Raw genomic sequence first — 17,367 nt, forward strand, 5'->3', positions numbered from 1 at the left:
ACAAGTAGTGAACAAGTGCTTTATTATATTCCATTGTGTGTTTGGCATTGTACAAATAACTGTATTTCTTGTCTTTTCTTTTAAATTAACAGTTACAGCTTTTCAGCAGAGTGTGTTGAACTGACATCACAAGTTATAAACAGCACCATGACTATATATAAAGAAGCTATGGAGAATCTGCTCCCCACTCCAACTAAATCCCATTATTTGTTCAATCTGCGTGATTTCTCTCGGGTTATTCAAGGTGTTTGCCTTTCAAGGCCTGAAACAACCGAATCTCCAGGAACAATAAAACGGCTTTGGGTTCATGAGGTAAAATTCCTGGCAGTAAATAACTGAAGACCCTGTTTTTATTTCATTTTTGAAAAGTAATTTTGTCAGATGGTTTACTGAACAGTTGTGAGCTTTGGCAGAACTCCTAAATCAGAGCTGGATTTTCAGATATGCAGTTGACTACTTAATAAGATGTATTAAATGTAGAAATCTTGGTTACTGCAATTCTTGGACAATCTTGAGAAGCTGTGCTTTTATTTAAAAGCTTGTTGGTGTTTGGTTTTTTTTAACCTTCTAGTCTTTTTGTTCTCACTCAGCCCTAGCCAACAATAGATAGCCCCAAATGTGCAGATCCCTTGAATTACTTAATTGAAGTCAAAACTACTTAGGAATTGGTTGTAGAACATGAGTGTTCTTTCAATTACTTTAGTGTTAGAAACTTTATTACATCATTGTCTCATGTTTCTTCCTACATAAAATCTCTTGCAGGATTCTTTTATTAGGCCTATGTTTTCACTGACGTAGGATAAATGATGCATCTAATAAAGCTCTGTCAATCCCATCAGGATTTATAAAGTCAACCAAGTGTGCTCTTAACGATCCCATTGATGTGTCTGGTACAAATAACAGTGCCATGCGCACAGACATTCTGTGTAGCTACCCCCAGTCTCCAGTTATGGATGTTTGCCAAATCAATAATTTGAACCATTTCAGAATCACTGCCCATCAGAGAGGGCAGAGCATCAAATAATATTTGATAGTGATGAAATCGTCTTAAATATTTGGCTCAGTCTCTTAGAACGGGGAAGTACAGGACAAGACTATAAACTTCAGTTAATAAACATTTTTTGTGTTTGATTTTAAGCACCAAATGATTTGAAAATGGGCAAATCTAAAGTTTGTATTACACCAAGTGGGAATGCCACCTTTGTGTACAGTTCTTGGCGTCTGCCTTGTGCTAAATCACAGGTGAGCAATGGAGGAGAGGGTGAGAGCCAGTCTCCTTCCACGTCTCCAGTGCCTGCCTGGCCAATTTTGGTCAGTTTGGGAGCTTTTAAATTTTTGGTTTTAAACTGCCACATTTGCAGGTGGCTTGGGTTGCTTTTGGCTAGTTTTTGGATGGAAAATTATGCAAAAATCAGGCTGAAAAATAATTTTGGGGAGATCTGTGGGCTTCTAAGGGCTTCACTTTGCCTACCCCTATGCTAAATCAATGGCAATGACAAACAGTAAAAATTGAAGATTTACAAGTTCTGAGATTCCTGTACTTGATCCCCACCCATCCCCATGCAACTGCCATGGATCCTAGTTATGATCCTAGTTTATGCTTTTAAGTATTCTGCATAGGGTACTAGCTGTGCTGTGCTAAGATCTTGTGCTATAGGGTGGGATATAAATTCTGAAATAAAGAAAGTGGAGAATTCAGTGCTTGTGTGTTAAGCTACAACTTGCTCAGGCCAATCAATAAATGTAGTGTTGTTAAAATAGATTTTTCTCATGGGAAACACAGCAAATTGAGACAAGTTATCATCTGATTTTGCTACTTGTCAATCTTTATTTTATCTGACATCATTTGCATTCTGTTTCCGTATTTGTGACTGGAAAGTTACCAAGAAGTCCAACAATTGTATGTATTGAGCACTCCTAATCCAGATATCCTCTAAAATTGACACTTTTTTCTTTGAAGCAATTTAATTCAGAATGGGAAAAGTAATAAGGTTTCTGGTAAATAAATGGTGAAAGACAGCAATACTTAACTTTAGTTAAATTAAATAGATAAGTAAATAAAAATCTGTCTTACTATATACTATTAGTTTGTGTTGAAAATGGAAGAGAGGATTTAAATTGAGGACGTAGAAAATGACAGAAATTAATAAATTAATGTAATTGGAATAATCATAAAGTACATAAAGAGATCATACATAATATAAGATAGGGATATATAAAGATAACATAATATAAGATAGGGATAAGATAATATAAGATAGGGATATATAAGGAGATATAGAAAGAGGGTTACATACAGTAGGTAATGGGGGATGATTCTTCTTGATAAAACATTATATGTTGTTCAAAGGAGGTGGAGGTTATAAGATGGATACAGGGATAGTAATTTATGAGAGAAGAAATAGTATATCCCAGCAGATAGGAAGGGGTATGATAGGATAAGGGCGAGTGAGAAGCTGGGGTGGTAGGGCATGAAGGAAGGAGTAAAAGGAATGTTAAGAAGAGAGGGAGGATAGACAAGAGGGAGAAGGATAGGTTTTGAGAGATATTTGTATGTCAGTGGAAGGTATGAGAAAGTGTAGAAAGTGAGCGTAAGGGTAAAGGTAGAGAATAGAAGTGAAGATGGAGAAGGGGAGTGAAGGAAGTAGGAGAAAGAAAGGAGAGGAGGATGTGGAGAGCAGGATGGGAAAGAGAGGGAGGGAAGGAGACGGAGAAAGAAGGAAAGAAGGAAAGAAGGAAGGTGTGAAGTAGGGAGGTTATGGAGGAATTGATGGGAAAAAGAGGGGGGAGGGAAGGGAAGGGGGAAGTAAGTAGGTATTGAGTAGCAGAATGAATGAGAAATGTTGGAAGAGAGGTATGAGTGGGGAATTGTTACAAATGATATGCTAAGTTATATTATTTTCTTTGTTGTTGGATGGCTGTATGTTTCTTTTGAAGATACTTGAATCATGTGTTTTGTTTTTATATGTTTAATAAAAATTATTTTTTTAAAAAATGACACTTTTTGTTGTCAGCCACCCACTTTTGGTTTTGTGGCAGCAGCTATGGTGCTTCTGCTCATTCATCTCTCAGATCCTTAGTCTCTCTGCAGCATCATGTCTCAAGTACAGCAGAAGTAGCAAATGAATGAGACATGAGGCTGAAGAGCAGGAGTACCACAGACGTCACCTAGAAGGTGGAATTAGGTGGCTCATGGCAAAAGGATGAGCTTCTGGAAAGAGACTGGGGATCTGTGAAATGGTGGGAATCCAAGCATAGTGCTCAGTGTGAATCCATGCCTCCTGCCATTTCATAGATCCTCACATCTCTCTCCAGCCTAGTAAATACAACACAGGTATGTGCAGACTATGCTATTTTTATATTCTAAAATCTGAAAAAATTCCAACCCCAAAATGATTTTGGTCCTAAGCATTTTGGATAAGGGATACTCAATTTATATTACCATTTATTTTGCAGGTTCTGAGGGTTTATTATGATCGTTTAGTAGATCAAGCAGATCGATCCTGGCTTGTTGGATGCATCCGAGAAGTAGTAAAAAACCACTTGGAGGAAGACTTTGATGAACTTTTCCAGAAATTGGACTTCAATTATGATGGTATGGTGGAAGAAGATGATTTGCGAAGTCTTATGTTCTGTGATTTTCATGATCCTAAAAGGGAGGATATGAACTATAGGGAAGTTTTGGATGTGGATCAATTGAGGGTTGTTGTAGAGAGTCATCTGGAAGAATATAATAATATGAGCAAAAAACCCATGCAGCTTGTTTTATTCCGATTTGCCATAGAACACGTTTGTAGAATTTCACGTATTCTGAAGCAACCTCGTAGCCATGCCCTTCTAGTGGGAGTTGGAGGAAGTGGGCGACAGTCCCTAACACGTTTAGCAGCATATATGGCAGATTATACACCCTTTCAGGTTGAAATTTCAAAGAGTTATGGGACCAATGAATGGCATGAAGATCTAAAAGTTATCCTAAGGAGATCTACGGAAGGTGAGATGCAAGGAGTTTTCTTATTCACTGATACTCAAATAAAAAGGGAGTCCTTTTTAGAAGACATCAACAACTTGTTAAATGCTGGAGAAGTCCCAAACCTCTTTGCAGTAGATGAGAAGCAAGAAATTTGTGAAAAGATGCGACAAATAGACCGCCAGAGGGATAGAACCAAACAGACAGATGGTAGCCCCATTGCTCTTTTCAACATGTTCATTGATCGCTGCCGAGACCAACTGCACGTTGTGTTGGCCATGAGTCCTATTGGAGATGCTTTCCGTAACCGCCTTCGAAAGTTCCCAGCTCTCGTTAATTGCTGTACTATTGATTGGTTTCAGGTAGGCCTCTCTGTCATATGCACATTCTGTAATGTAAGTTTCACATGAAAATAATGGGTGTATTCAGATTATCAGATACTGATTGAGGTATCAGGATCTTTTTGTATCCACCACCAGCTGTTTTTGTTTCTCCTTTAATGCAAGTTGGGAAGCAAGTCAGGAAGTTACAATTAACCATAGTTTCCTGTTAACTCTGAACTGGAGAACTATGGTTAATAGTTCCCAAGCAAGCCAGAAAATGGAGCTGTGGTTTAAAGTTGGCCTCCATATTGACCATACTTCCTGGTTCTGTCATATTGAGAAGCTGTGGCTAACTTTGTTTTCCTCTCCCTCCACTTGCACAAGGTGAGTAGGGAAGCAAAGTGGTTTTGTGAACATTATTACTTTGACTAATTAAACCATGAAGTGATCTGTAGGATATAGTCAGTGAAAAACATCATTTTTTTAATGTGCAAGTCTAGGTTGAAGATTTCCCAGCTTAGAATTCTAACCAATGTTGTTCTGTGTGTACTGCCCACTCCACTGTTTAACAGTCTCCCTTCCTGAGCTAGTCAGGGTGGTCTGGGAGCTGGAATTGGAATCCCATCAGCTTGCAGGGCTGATGGATTTCAGCTTTCATGGTGAGACTGCGCCATTGGGAGTCACTTAGGACTTTGTGCATGCCATGGCAATTGGGGCTCTCTAAAGTGATATCTAGCCCTACTTATGCTGCTGGCCTTGTTTTCTATACTGTGTGGTATGATGGTGATCTGAGACTGGAAGAACTGTCTATAATCATAGGCAGATCACTATCTGTATAATTTCAATTGCTGGGACTCAGGCCCAAAACACATGGCCCAAAAGAAGCAGCTTCGGTCGCTTTGCGGAACATGGCATTCAGTTGACACATGCCCTCAAAATGGCTGGAGGCTGCTTTGACACCATGATGCAGTCCTTTGTATTAGATCCAAAAGGAGCAGAAAAAATCTGGCTCCTGGCCTCTTTGGAAGTGGGCTGTGCGGTTGCCACGGTCCCAAAGTGATTGTGGCTGGAGCGGCTGGAGGCCTCTCCTATAAGGCCATCTGCTTCACCCCTCAGAAACGCTTCAAGAGTTGAGGACATATTAAAATGGTCCACTTGAGGAGGCTTATGGATCTTGATAAATTCATGATGGCTCTTAGGGAGTAAGGCCTAAAAGGCACTTGATCCCACCTGATCTTGGAAGCTAAGCAGGGTCAGTCCTGGTTAGTTTTTGGATGAGAAATTGCCAAGGAATACCAGATGCTACAGGCTATATTTCAGGAGGAGCTGACAGAACCGTCTCTGAGCATTTCATGCCTTAAAAACCCTATGAAAACATTACTGTAAAAGTCCTCTTTGGACCTCATCCTATTGGATACCTATCAGCCAGTTCCAGCATTTCATTACAAGGTACTGGAGCTTGTGTCGTGGCCTCTCAAATTCATGGGGTTCTGGAGAAGACAGATTGTTCAGATACATTGCAATCTGGTGTCAGGCCTTCTTATGGGACAGAGTGGCCTTAGTGGATAACCTATACCTGGAACTGGACAGGGGGAAAAGGTCTTTGTTGTTGTTTCTGGCCCTCCTGGTGGATTTTAATACCATTGACAATTACCTTTCTTTTGGTCCACCTTGTTGGGATGGGACTTTGAGGTGCTGCTTTACAGTGGCTTCATTCCTTCCTGGAGAGATTACCCCAGAAGGTGGGACTGGGAGACTCCTTGGCAGTTTGCCTGTGTGGTCTGTCAGAGCTTTCTTCTGTTCCCCTATGCTGTTTAACATATACATGAAACTGCTGGGATTGGTCATCCAGAGTTTTGAGGTCTGGCATCATCAGTATGTGGATAATTACTGTAACATGTTATATGTGGGGCTGCCTTTAAAGAGTGTTCAGAAACCTCAGCTGTTCCTCAGCTGGGTGCCCATCTGTTTTTGTGCACAGTTCAAAGTGCTGGTGATGATCTTCCACGTAAACCTGCCCACATTTTGAGATCTTCTAGGGAGGCCTTGCTCTGTCTCCCACCATTCTCACAGGTACATTTGGTGGGAACATGGGAGAGGGTCGTCTTAGTTGCTGCTCCTAGATTCTGGAATTCCCGTTCCAGAGAGGCTAGACTAGCACCCTCTCAACTAATGAAGGGAAGGAGATAAAAACTGTTTTATTTTAGCAGACCTTTGGGAATAATTCTTTTAGGGGAAACAGGCTTTATATAATGTGCTAGGACTTTTATTTGTTGGGCTTTTTTGTTTATGTTATGTTACATTATTAAACAGGTTTTATACAGGGATTACTACCTTGGCTAATAGGACCTTATGGCTCTTGAGTTCTGTAACTAAATGTACTTAATGCTGCATTAGGCTGTGTTTTCTGTGTCTTTTTGCAGAATCCCTCTAGTATACTTTCAGCTGTGGCAACTTCAAGTATAGAGTCTATAATCAGAGTCTTTGCTGTAGATGTTCTTTGTGCAGTATCCTTTTTTTCACAATAAGAGTAAAATATTTTGTTTCTCTTCCTCAAATTTAGTCATGGCCTTCAGATGCTTTGCAGGCAGTGGCCACTCGCTCCCTAGAAGATATTGAAATGTCTGAAGACACTCGGCACGGCTGCATTGATTTGTGCCAAAAATTTCATATGAGTACTATTAACTTGTCTGAATTGTTTTATAATGAACTCCAGAGACACAATTATGTTACACCTACTTCATACCTGGAGTTGATTTCCACATTCAAATCCCTATTAGAAAAGAAGAGAACGTAAGTATGATGAATATAGCATTGGCTAATATAATATATGTGGTAGTATTAATCCCATAAAAGACACACAAGCACACTCATTTCAACAAGGGATTGTTGTAAACAGAAATATGGTATGATGCATATTCAACAAGGGATGATTGGCAACAGCAATGTGGTATCATGCAAACATCCCTGACTGAGGACTTTATTGCATAATTTAAAAACTGACTTACATATTTTTGTTGCCACTGCCGCTGGAAAGGTGCATCTCTGGTAACAGCTTTGCAAATCAGCCAGCTGAACTCGGATTCTAGCCAGATGTTTCCTGAGATGCATTCACCTGCTGGCATTGGCAGCAAAAATGTGCGATAAAATCTGGATGTATCCCGAATTCAAATTGAATTCAGTAGCGGTAAATCATTTTTTTAAACTATGCAATAAAGCCTGAATCTTGCATGCATAAAAGGTTCTTATTATTTTCGTTGGTCCCACTGCAGAGATAGTAATAAAATTTGGAATGCTATTAAAATTGTTTTTGGCAAACTTGCAAACAGTTACATGCATGGTTACTCGGATGATGAATGATACAGTAATTTCCTTTATATAGACAAACAAACCTCTATAGAAACTGTTGGAGAGTTTTGGTTCCTTTCTTTTTCTTTTGCTCTCAAGGTCTTCAGTTTCCCTACTAGATGGTGGACTAGTAGAAGTCTTGTGAATAAGTAACTGATGTTTGTTTGTTTGTTTTGCAGAACCATTTCTGATCTTGCCTCTTGCTTTGTGCTTGTAGGTTTTTAAAAAATTATTGATGCTTTTGGACTTTAAAATGGTTTTGTAGTTAAATGTTATAGAATATTGTATTTTGAAGGTGGCTGTAAGATGTATTTATTCCCTTGTTCATACACCTTTATATGTTGCTTTTCCATTGCTCAATGTAGTTTACAGAGCAGAATCAAAAGAAAGGGATATAGCACTCTAAAATGCTCAAATTCATGAATGTGAATTTTTTGACTAACATATCTAGTTGCTTGCAGATGGTCAACAACTTGCCAACATAGGGGCTGGGAGTGTCCCCTTTCCTAAATTCTGCTAACAGAGGAGGCTTGTAGGATGTGGGAGAGCAGTGTCTGTTTTTGCAGATTAAATGTAGTAGATAAAACAAGAGTCCCTTTCTTCCCTTGTCTACTCATCATCACAGTTGAGAAGGTGAACAGGTGATGGGATAGTTATCTTATCTCTGATTGGTGAGCAGATGTAACATGTAAATTTCCATGTTATTGATAAAAATGAAAAGCAATTGAAAAACCTGTAAAGGTGTTAACAACAACAACAAAAGTGTTAAAATGACAAAACACAAAAATTGCTTCTAATGATTGTTGCATCATTTTACTTGTAATTACTTGCTACTTCAGAGGAAAGACATATTAAGAGAGAAGTCAGGTGTGTATCATAAAATTTACTGAAGACAGTGTGATCACCTTTTGGCTTCAATCAGAGGCCTTCCATAGCTTTGATGTGATTGCGATGAATGTCCTGCCTATGTTATACATATCAGGGCTTGGTCTGCCAAATGCACACAGTGCAGTGGTTGATATTGTGAGACCATGGTTATCCTACTGGACGGAAAAATAGGAGAGTGTTCTGCAAAGGGAAATTTTGCACTCCTGGAGGGCTGTTTAAGAATTAACCTGATGACACTTGCATGAATGTATGTACTGCATGAAAACCTCCTCAATTACCTTCAGTCAGGTGATGAAAATGAAAAAAAGATATGAAGTTGGCTTGGACAAACTGGACTCGGCTGCAGCACAGGTGGCCACGATGCAGGTAGAACTGGAAGCCTTGCAGCCTCAACTCCGGGTGGCTAGTAAGCAGGTGGATGAAATGATGATTGAGATCGAGAGAGAGTCCTTAGAAGTGGCGAAAACAGAAAAAATTGTGAAAGCTGATGAAGAGGTTGCCAATGAACAAGCAATGGCTGCCAAAGCCATCAAGGATGAATGTGATGCTGATCTAGCAGAAGCCCTGCCCATCTTGGAAAGTGCCTTGGCTGCTCTTGACACCTTGACTGCACAGGTAATGGTTTGTGGGAAGTATTTTTAAAATCATGTCTTGATTGAGACACCTGATTTTGAAGCAACTGGTGAGTCAGAGTAAATTGCTATGTCCGTTTTATTTACAAATCATTTCTGATGTACAGTTGAATCTCCATATCTGTGGGGGCATCCATTCCAGACCCTCTCATGGATAGAAAAATTCACACATGTTTTTCTTAATGGTGGCGTGGCGTGCACATGCCTGCTAGCATGGCTGTGTACACGCACTGCCATTAAGAAAAATGAGGGCTTGATGTCTGTGGATGGTTCAGTCTGTTGATGGCAAGTCCACCGATACAGAGGGCGGACTGTATCGTGCTTAATGCTGCACTTTTGTGGCTTTGCTACAAAATTCATATTTTGTGTAGTTGTAGAGCTGCCTTTCAATAAACTCGGAGCACAGATTCAGCCTGGAAGCTACACTCCTTAAAGCTAACATATTTGAGTGTTGGACTATGACTCTAGAGAACAGATTCAAATCCCTTTTTGCCCATGAAACCACTGGGTTACCCTGGGCACATCACAGTCAGTCTCAGTGGGTGACAGTGGCAAGGTCCCTTTGAAAAAAATTGCCAAGAAACCCTGTGATAGGTTGACCTTAGGGTTGCCATAATTCAGAAATTACTTGAAGGCACAAAACAACAATGGCTTAAAGCCTGTTGTTAGTCCCAACTATAGTAAAAATTGAAACAGTGGGATTTACTTACCACTCAACAATTGATTGAATTGGTCTAGTCTGGTTGCTAATAACAAGATGCCAGCCACTGTGTGTAAGGGCATCTCAATATTTACTCTCTGTTTTTTAAAACACTTTCTCCTCAGTCGGAATGTCAGGATTGTATGTAGCAGAGAAGATCCCACTCATGAATTAATTGAATAAGAAGACGGATACCCTGTAAGAATATCTTTTAAAATGCTTGCCCTGCTTGCACCCCCTCATCCATTAAAAATGTATTTTTAGGCTTCTTGTGTTCTGTAAGGACTGTGAAATAGGAGGGGAGGTAGTGAAACATCTTGGCCTCCTCAGTCTGCTGTAGCCTTTTTATCCATTTACTTCCAGTTTTGTAAAAAGATTTCCTTAGGGCCTAAAATAAGCCAAAAAAAAACCAAAACCCTCCCAAAATATTATGAAACACCCCCCAACACCACATCTCCTGGAGCAGGATTGGGTGACTACATAGGGGCAGGGGGCAACTCCCCCCGACCTCTTCCCCCATCAGTTGTACCTGACTGAAGCAGGTGGAAGTACCACCTTTTGCGGACATATCCTAGTCAAAATGATAACCAGAAAGTATATTGTGCCATTTCCAGTTACCAAAAGGGGGTCTGGGGAAGGTGTATGTGTGGTATGTGTGTGTATATATTGTTTTAGTACATGTTTGACATTTGGTTTTTAGGTTAAAATTGCCTGAAAATTGTGCTGATATTTCTTTTTTAAAAACGGGGAGGGTTTCAGAGGATGAAAGAAAAGCATCTAGGACTATACTTTCTCCACCCTTTACTACAGGGTGCAAGCACCCTTTTAAAGTCAGTTTTTAAAAGAAACAATTGACTTCAGAGGTCATGTCTGTCAGACTTCTCTAAATAGTCTTCCTTTGAACTTCTGGTTGGAGGAGGATCTTACCCACTTTTGTAAAGGGTTGAAGACCTTCCTCTTCAATTCACCTGACTGCTGAGTTACTGTGTGTACCTAAGGTCACCAAGATGGGTAGTCACTGGTGTTGTTTTAGTATATTAACATATTATTTTAGTATTTCACCATTTTATAGTGTTGTGTTTTATTGTCTGGTTTTGATTCTATATGCTTAATGTTCCACCCTTTGGTGGAAAGGGTGTTACAAATAAACATTGTTGTTATATTATTGTTGTTGTTATTATGATTAAACTACTCCCTCTGCTGTAATGAAAACAAATTAATATTATTGGTATTTGAATAGCAAAAAACCAACACTTTAGATATTTGTGTTTAGGGTGAAATGGAGGAAGATGCAGAGATCATTAACTAGAGGTTAGATGTTGTGATAACATCTTGAAGGCACTTAAGGGTTCTTGAGAAACAACTGTGTTGAGTCACTGTAAATGCTTCAATGGTAAGTTAAGGCAATGAGGATGACGTTTCAACATTTGCTGAGTATCCTCCACCTTTGGGTTTATTAGTAAATGAATGAACATTCTGGCGTACCAGTATCCTACAGTTTAAGAATGACTAGTAAGTGGCAATGTTCACTGAGTTTGTGACATATTCTGCAAGAATTCCAAGTGTTTCAGAGTGCTGACCTACCATTAAAAATTGAATTAATTCACACTGAATAGAAAGAGAGAAAAAGACCGCTTGTTATATACATAGTATGACAGATTGCTGAGTCATATAGCCTGAAGCTCTAGAAAGTGCTTTAATTGAATAGAATTATCATGTAACTTGAAAATAGTTAAGATATAGGGCCCACTTTTGAAAGAATTTAAAGAAAGGCTAGGAAAATTATATACCACTCATCTATGCATGTTGGTTGCATATTTTTGAAAATGGATTGAAATTACTGATTGAGAAAGATGTTAGTGTATGTGCATGTCATGATTTTAAAAAAAAAAAATCAAAACGTTGGAACACTGTTGTGAAACCTTATCTTAGTTAGAAATATCTGATTTCAAATGCTTTCCACAAAAATAAATAATCTTGTTTCGGTGTATATTACCAATAAGCATTTTAGAATCCCTGAAGCTGAAATCCTATACACATTTACCTGGAAGCAAGCTCCATTGAACTCATTGTGGCTTGGCACTGAGTAAATACCCAAAAGATTCTGCTGGCAATTTAAAATTTGTAGAAAGTTTAGATGGTCATCAAGTAGGTAAGAAAGATGCAAAAAACAGGGAGAAGTGTGAGGTATTAAATTAAATGGTGAGTTTACTGCAAGAATTATAAAATGAATACATGGAAATTTAACTAAATGCTTGTATTATGGAGACAGAAGACTTCAGTCTAGTCTTTTGATTGTGTTTTTCTTTTTTAAAGGATATCACTGTTGTGAAGTCCATGAAGAGTCCTCCTGCTGGCGTGAAACTTGTTATGGAAGCAATTTGCATCTTAAAAGGGATCAAGGCTGATAAAATTCCAGATCCAACAGGCACAGGCAAAAAGATGGAGGATTTCTGGGGTCCAGCTAAGAAACTCCTGGGAGACATGCGATTTCTGCAGTCACTTCATGAATATGACAAAGACAACATCCCTCCAGCTTACATGAGTGTCATCAGAAAGCAGTACATCACCAATCCCGAGTTTGTTCCTGAGAAGATTAGAAATGCTTCCACAGCTGCAGAAGGGCTGTGCAAATGGGTCATTGCCATGGATTCCTATGATAAGTAAGGGCTTGTGTCAAAAGCATACTATGAATGGAGATTGTTGGGCTTTCTGTGTATTATTCTCCCTTGTTCCCACTTCCCCAGGTAGTAGAACATTCTGAGAATAGACTTTTATATGGTCATTTACCTTATAAAGAGAGAATATTGCGATACTATCTTATTTTTGTAATACAGTGGACCTTTTCCATCCAGAGTTAGGGTTGGTTCCAGGGGTCCCCACGGATGGGAAAACACGAGGGAGATCAAGTCCATATTAGTCAGTGGGAGGCAATATACCTGTACCTGCATCAACATGCCCATGGATGTGTGCTGCTGTGGGAGCTCCAATCCATGGCTGGCTAGCCTGCCAATACAGCAGGCTCACTGAATATATTTATTTACAAATATATGGTGAGCAGGCATAAACTGCCATCCAAACAATCAGTATTAGTCTCTCCACTGGTTTGGGCCAACCCATTAGCTTAAATATGTAGATTCGTCATTTTGGTTGCCAGACAGGTAGCTAAAATCTAGGTATACACAAATACACATGGGAGTGCCTTCTTTTCTGGGTACACGCATGAATGCCTCTTATTTTCATGCCAAACACCTGTATCCATGCAGAACACTGGCTTAAACACCTGTGCTCTTTTGAACTGATAAGTGTGATCCTCTTTCTGTACTGGGCAGAATGCAGGGCTGGCAAGCATGTGGTCCTCCAGGTATTGTTGAATGTCAGTTTTCATCACCCTGGTCAACCTGATCACTAGAAGAGTAATAATTCATTAACATTTGAAGGGTCAGGAGTTCTTTAGTGTTGTCCTGGGGACATCAGCTGGCTTTCAAAGTTCATGAAATCTATCCAAATAGGGGGGGAAATCCATAGAGAGGGCAGATTTTGTTTTACATAATGAAAGAAGACGCTTATAAAAATGGTATTTTGATTCGGTTAAATAATAGTGCAGAATGAGACTCAGAACTCTGGTTTTGACAAAGGGTAGGCAGCATTACATTTCAACAATCAAGGAAACATTATTATATCTTTATGTTACCTCCTCTCATACTTTGCTCCACCATCCCAGTATTGTAAAATGCAGTGTGAACAAATTGTTTTTATACATGGAATAGATGGAGGTGCCATCAAAATATCTTGAGCCTTTTCTGCTACTTTGCTTAGCTGCAGATTGTTGCCTACTTGTTAATGGAATATATGTGTCTGCAACCTATGTGCAGAAAATGTGGGAGATGGTGTAGTAGTGTCTTCAGGGAGATGTGTAAGAACAGAATACTTGACATGTTACACTTTACTCTTTAGAGTGGCAAAAGTTGTTGCCCCTAAGAAGATTAAGCTCAATGCAGCTGAAGGGGAACTGAAAATTGCCATGGACGGTTTGAGGAAGAAACAAGCAGCCCTAAAAGAAGTTCAGGACAAGCTAGCTCAATTACAGTTGATACTAGAAGAAAAGAAGCAGGAGAAAGCTGACTTGGAAAACCAGGTATAGAACATGCATCTTCAAAGAGCAGGCATATAGGTTCATGACATTTATTTCTGCAGGGTTTCTTTTGTTTTCCAGTCTTGATTTGTATTGAATTTAGAGAATTTTTCCCATCTTAAATTTATCTTAGTCCAAATCTTGGTTTTTTTCATATTAAAATCTGTATACGTACATTTTGTATTCCTGTCTCCTAATACAAGCTTTTTTTTGTCTAATGTATATAGTTTTGCAAGCAGTTTCTCCATGGATTTAAATATTATTTTTGTGAATGTATTCATCTTTGTTTGTATTTTCCCCAATATTTACAGTTCAGTATGTGGGCTTTTTTGGTAATTAGTGAACTGCATTGAAAATTTCAGTGTAACGTTGAGAGAATGGCAGTTTTATTTGATAGGCTGGTTTGAAAGTGCAATGCAGGTTGAGTATCCTTTATCTGAAATGCTTAGGACCTGAAGCATTTCATATTTCAGATTTTGAAATACCTGTATTTGTATATATGTACATATGGAAGGGAAGCTCAACCTGTATTGGGCTTATGTGCATTAAAATACAAATACAGAATTTACATTAAAATGCTCATTAGCGGGGACAGAATTTGTTTGTTTGTTTTGGTAGAAATTAGATCAGTTGCTGATAGAAAGATGTACTAATGGATCCTCCATTTAGCAGGTTGTCCAGTGCCTGAGAAAGTTAATTTTTTATAACTGAAAGTCTAATGGGGGGAGCGGTAGGTCTAGGGTTTGATTTTTAACTCTATTGTAATTGATGTATTTTATTGTTGTAACCCGCCCGGATTCTTCGTGATTGGGCGGGGTTATAAACAAATCATTATTATTATTATTATTATTATTATTATGTTGGTTGGAATTCTGGGAGTTGTCCAAAAAGTATTCCCCCCCACCCCGGCCGAGCTCTGAGTATATGTCTATTACTGAATACAAAACAGCCAGGCAAGGTGGTTGTCCCATTTGCCAGTTTTCTAGAGATATTTGGGGTGATTGGAACTATTGTTTTGATCCACTGGGGAACTTATGATTTATATGGTAAGTTATTTTTTAATTTTATTTTTAAAATTTATATTTTACCTTTCTTCAGAGCTCAAAGTGTCATTTATACAACTTCCTCTCCTCCTGTTTTCATGGCTCTCTTCCCCCCCCCCCTTTTCCATACAATGAGCCTGTGAGGTAGGACAACCTGACGGAGAGGCCCCTTTTTATAGTGGTATGGTTCCACTTTAACTGCCATAGCAATGTCCTTTGGAGTCCTGAGACTGGCAGTTGATGGGAAGGAGACATAGAATCATCTGCCAAGCTAAGCAGGGTCACCCCTAGTTAATACTTGGAGAAGAAACTGCCAAGGAATACCAGATGCTGTATGCTATATTTCACAGAAAGGCATTGTTTCCTGCCTAATAAAACATTATAAAATCCATGGGGTCACCATAGTTTGGTAGGCAAATTGAACACAGGCAGGCAGGCAGGCAGGCAGGCAGGCAGGCAGACAAACACCCACACCCACCCACACACACACACTGATCTATATGGCACCTTTTGGGGTGGAACAGAGTTTAGGATTGTGTTGAAACAAACAAATCCAAATACAATGCAGAAAAAGTTACAGAAAGAAGTGCCACCACTGCCAGGCCTTTATTGCAGAGGTGGGCAAAATGCAGCCCCCTGCTCTCACTTGCTTTTGAGGTCTCCACCAGTTATCACCACTGAATTTGACACCGCAGTGACTATTCACAACAGAGTGGTTTGTCTTTAAAACAAGAGATGTGGGAAGTGTATGATTTGTTTTCAAGCCAAAATGTGCACCCAGAAGCCTCCTGGATTTGTGATTTGGCGTTAAGAGAAGGTACACGCCCCCTACGCAACTTATTGTTGTCGTGCTGGTGGTATGTGTGTTCCCGTGCTACTGTTATGGCAGTTTCAGCGGCATGGTAGCAGCAATGTAGACCGTGGCCCCTGGGGCATTCAAGGGTGTTATTCCAGACTCTTTTATCTCAAGAAGATGCCTACCACTGATTTTGTTGTTAGCTGTCCTCAAGTCGGTTCTGACATGGCGACCCTGTGGATGAGACAGCTCCAAGAATCCCTATCTTCCACTGCCTTGCCCAGATCCTGCAAGCCCTTGCCCATAACCCCCCCGATGGAGTCTATCCATCTGGTTTGTGGTCTTCCTCTCTTTCTTCTACCCTCTACCTTTCTTAGCATTATTGTTTTTCCTAGTGATCTGTGCTTTCTCATTATGTGGCCAGACTATGATAGTCTCAACTTGATCATCTTTGCTTCCAAGGAAAGCCCTGGTCTGATCTATTCAAGAATCCATTTGTTTCATTTTATTTTATCTTAAGTAATCTTCTCCAGCACCATATTTTAGATGAGTTAATTTTCTTTCTGTCTGCTTCCTTCACTGTCTAGCACTCACATCTGTGCATGGTAACTGGGAATACAATGGCCTGAATGATTCTGTCTTTAGTGCTCAGTTGTATGTCTTTGCTCTTTAGTATCTTTTATAGTTCTTTCATAGCTGCCCTTCCCTTTCCTAGTCTTCTTTTTATTTCTTGACTTGATTTTTATTTCTTGACTTGATACAGTCTCTCAATTTGTGTCTCTATAGATTCTGGTTTTAATTTGGGTCAAAAGGAAAGGGGGATCCATCCTTTGTCCCTAAGGAGATTATCACACAAGGGGCCAGAACGCGTTCATGTGAATTCGCTAGTTCAGTGAATTTATGTGAATTTGAATTGCATTCGAACTGACTTCCCATTACCCAAAATTGCATGTGGTAGTCTATCACACAATAATGTTAAACCCCATGATTGTATTTGGATTGCCATTGGATTATACTTCCAATTTCTATTGTCTGATAAACTCCCCTGTACAGACTGATCTTAAAGGCTGGATTGGGGACGGAGTCGGGGTATAGTGTCCATATGATGGACACCCCAACTTCACAGCACTGTACGGTATGTGACATCATGGCGTTCTTCTGGTGCTGCATCCACACAACGTAGTGCAAAGGAGCACCGTAAAGCCCTGGCACTGCAGCTATTGTTCCCTTTCCAGGGCGCAAAAAGAAGTCATTTTTTGTGGGTCCTTTTCGCATCCTAGAAAGGCCAGATTGAGGCCATGGCATGTGGTTGCTACGGCCCTGATCTGGCTGTAAAAGGGGTGGCTGGAAGCCGTCCCTTTGGGGCTGTCTGCACAGCCCCAGTGTTTTCTCTGTATCGTTGCTGCTTTGCTCTCAGGTGTATTCGAATATCCTTTTTCACTGACAGAGAAAGCTTGTCAATAAGCTCCCAACCATAGAGCAGTCCCATTAGTCCTCAGGTGTGCAATGTCACTGCTGTGGCAGTTGCAATATTC

General features: G+C 39.8%; 1 protein-coding gene across 1 annotated transcript in view; it reads left to right on the plus strand.

Moving 5' to 3' along the window:
- Positions 1 to 17,367, plus strand: part of LOC149313647 (dynein axonemal heavy chain 7-like) — a 200,027-nt gene that overhangs the window by 118,431 nt on the left and 64,229 nt on the right. Inside the window, exons 39-44 of the mRNA XM_089519551.1 lie at positions 93 to 312; positions 3,457 to 4,329; positions 6,854 to 7,083; positions 8,811 to 9,141; positions 12,175 to 12,521; positions 13,816 to 13,996. Of these exons, the coding sequence (XP_089375677.1) occupies positions 93 to 312; positions 3,457 to 4,329; positions 6,854 to 7,083; positions 8,811 to 9,141; positions 12,175 to 12,521; positions 13,816 to 13,996 (2,182 nt within the window). The remainder of the gene's footprint in view (positions 1 to 92; positions 313 to 3,456; positions 4,330 to 6,853; positions 7,084 to 8,810; positions 9,142 to 12,174; positions 12,522 to 13,815; positions 13,997 to 17,367) is intronic.

This window comes from Sceloporus occidentalis, unplaced genomic scaffold, assembly GCF_023333645.1.
Source record: "Sceloporus occidentalis isolate IW3139 unplaced genomic scaffold, rSceOcc1.0.p SCAF_4, whole genome shotgun sequence".
NCBI lineage: Eukaryota > Metazoa > Chordata > Lepidosauria > Squamata > Phrynosomatidae > Sceloporus > Sceloporus occidentalis.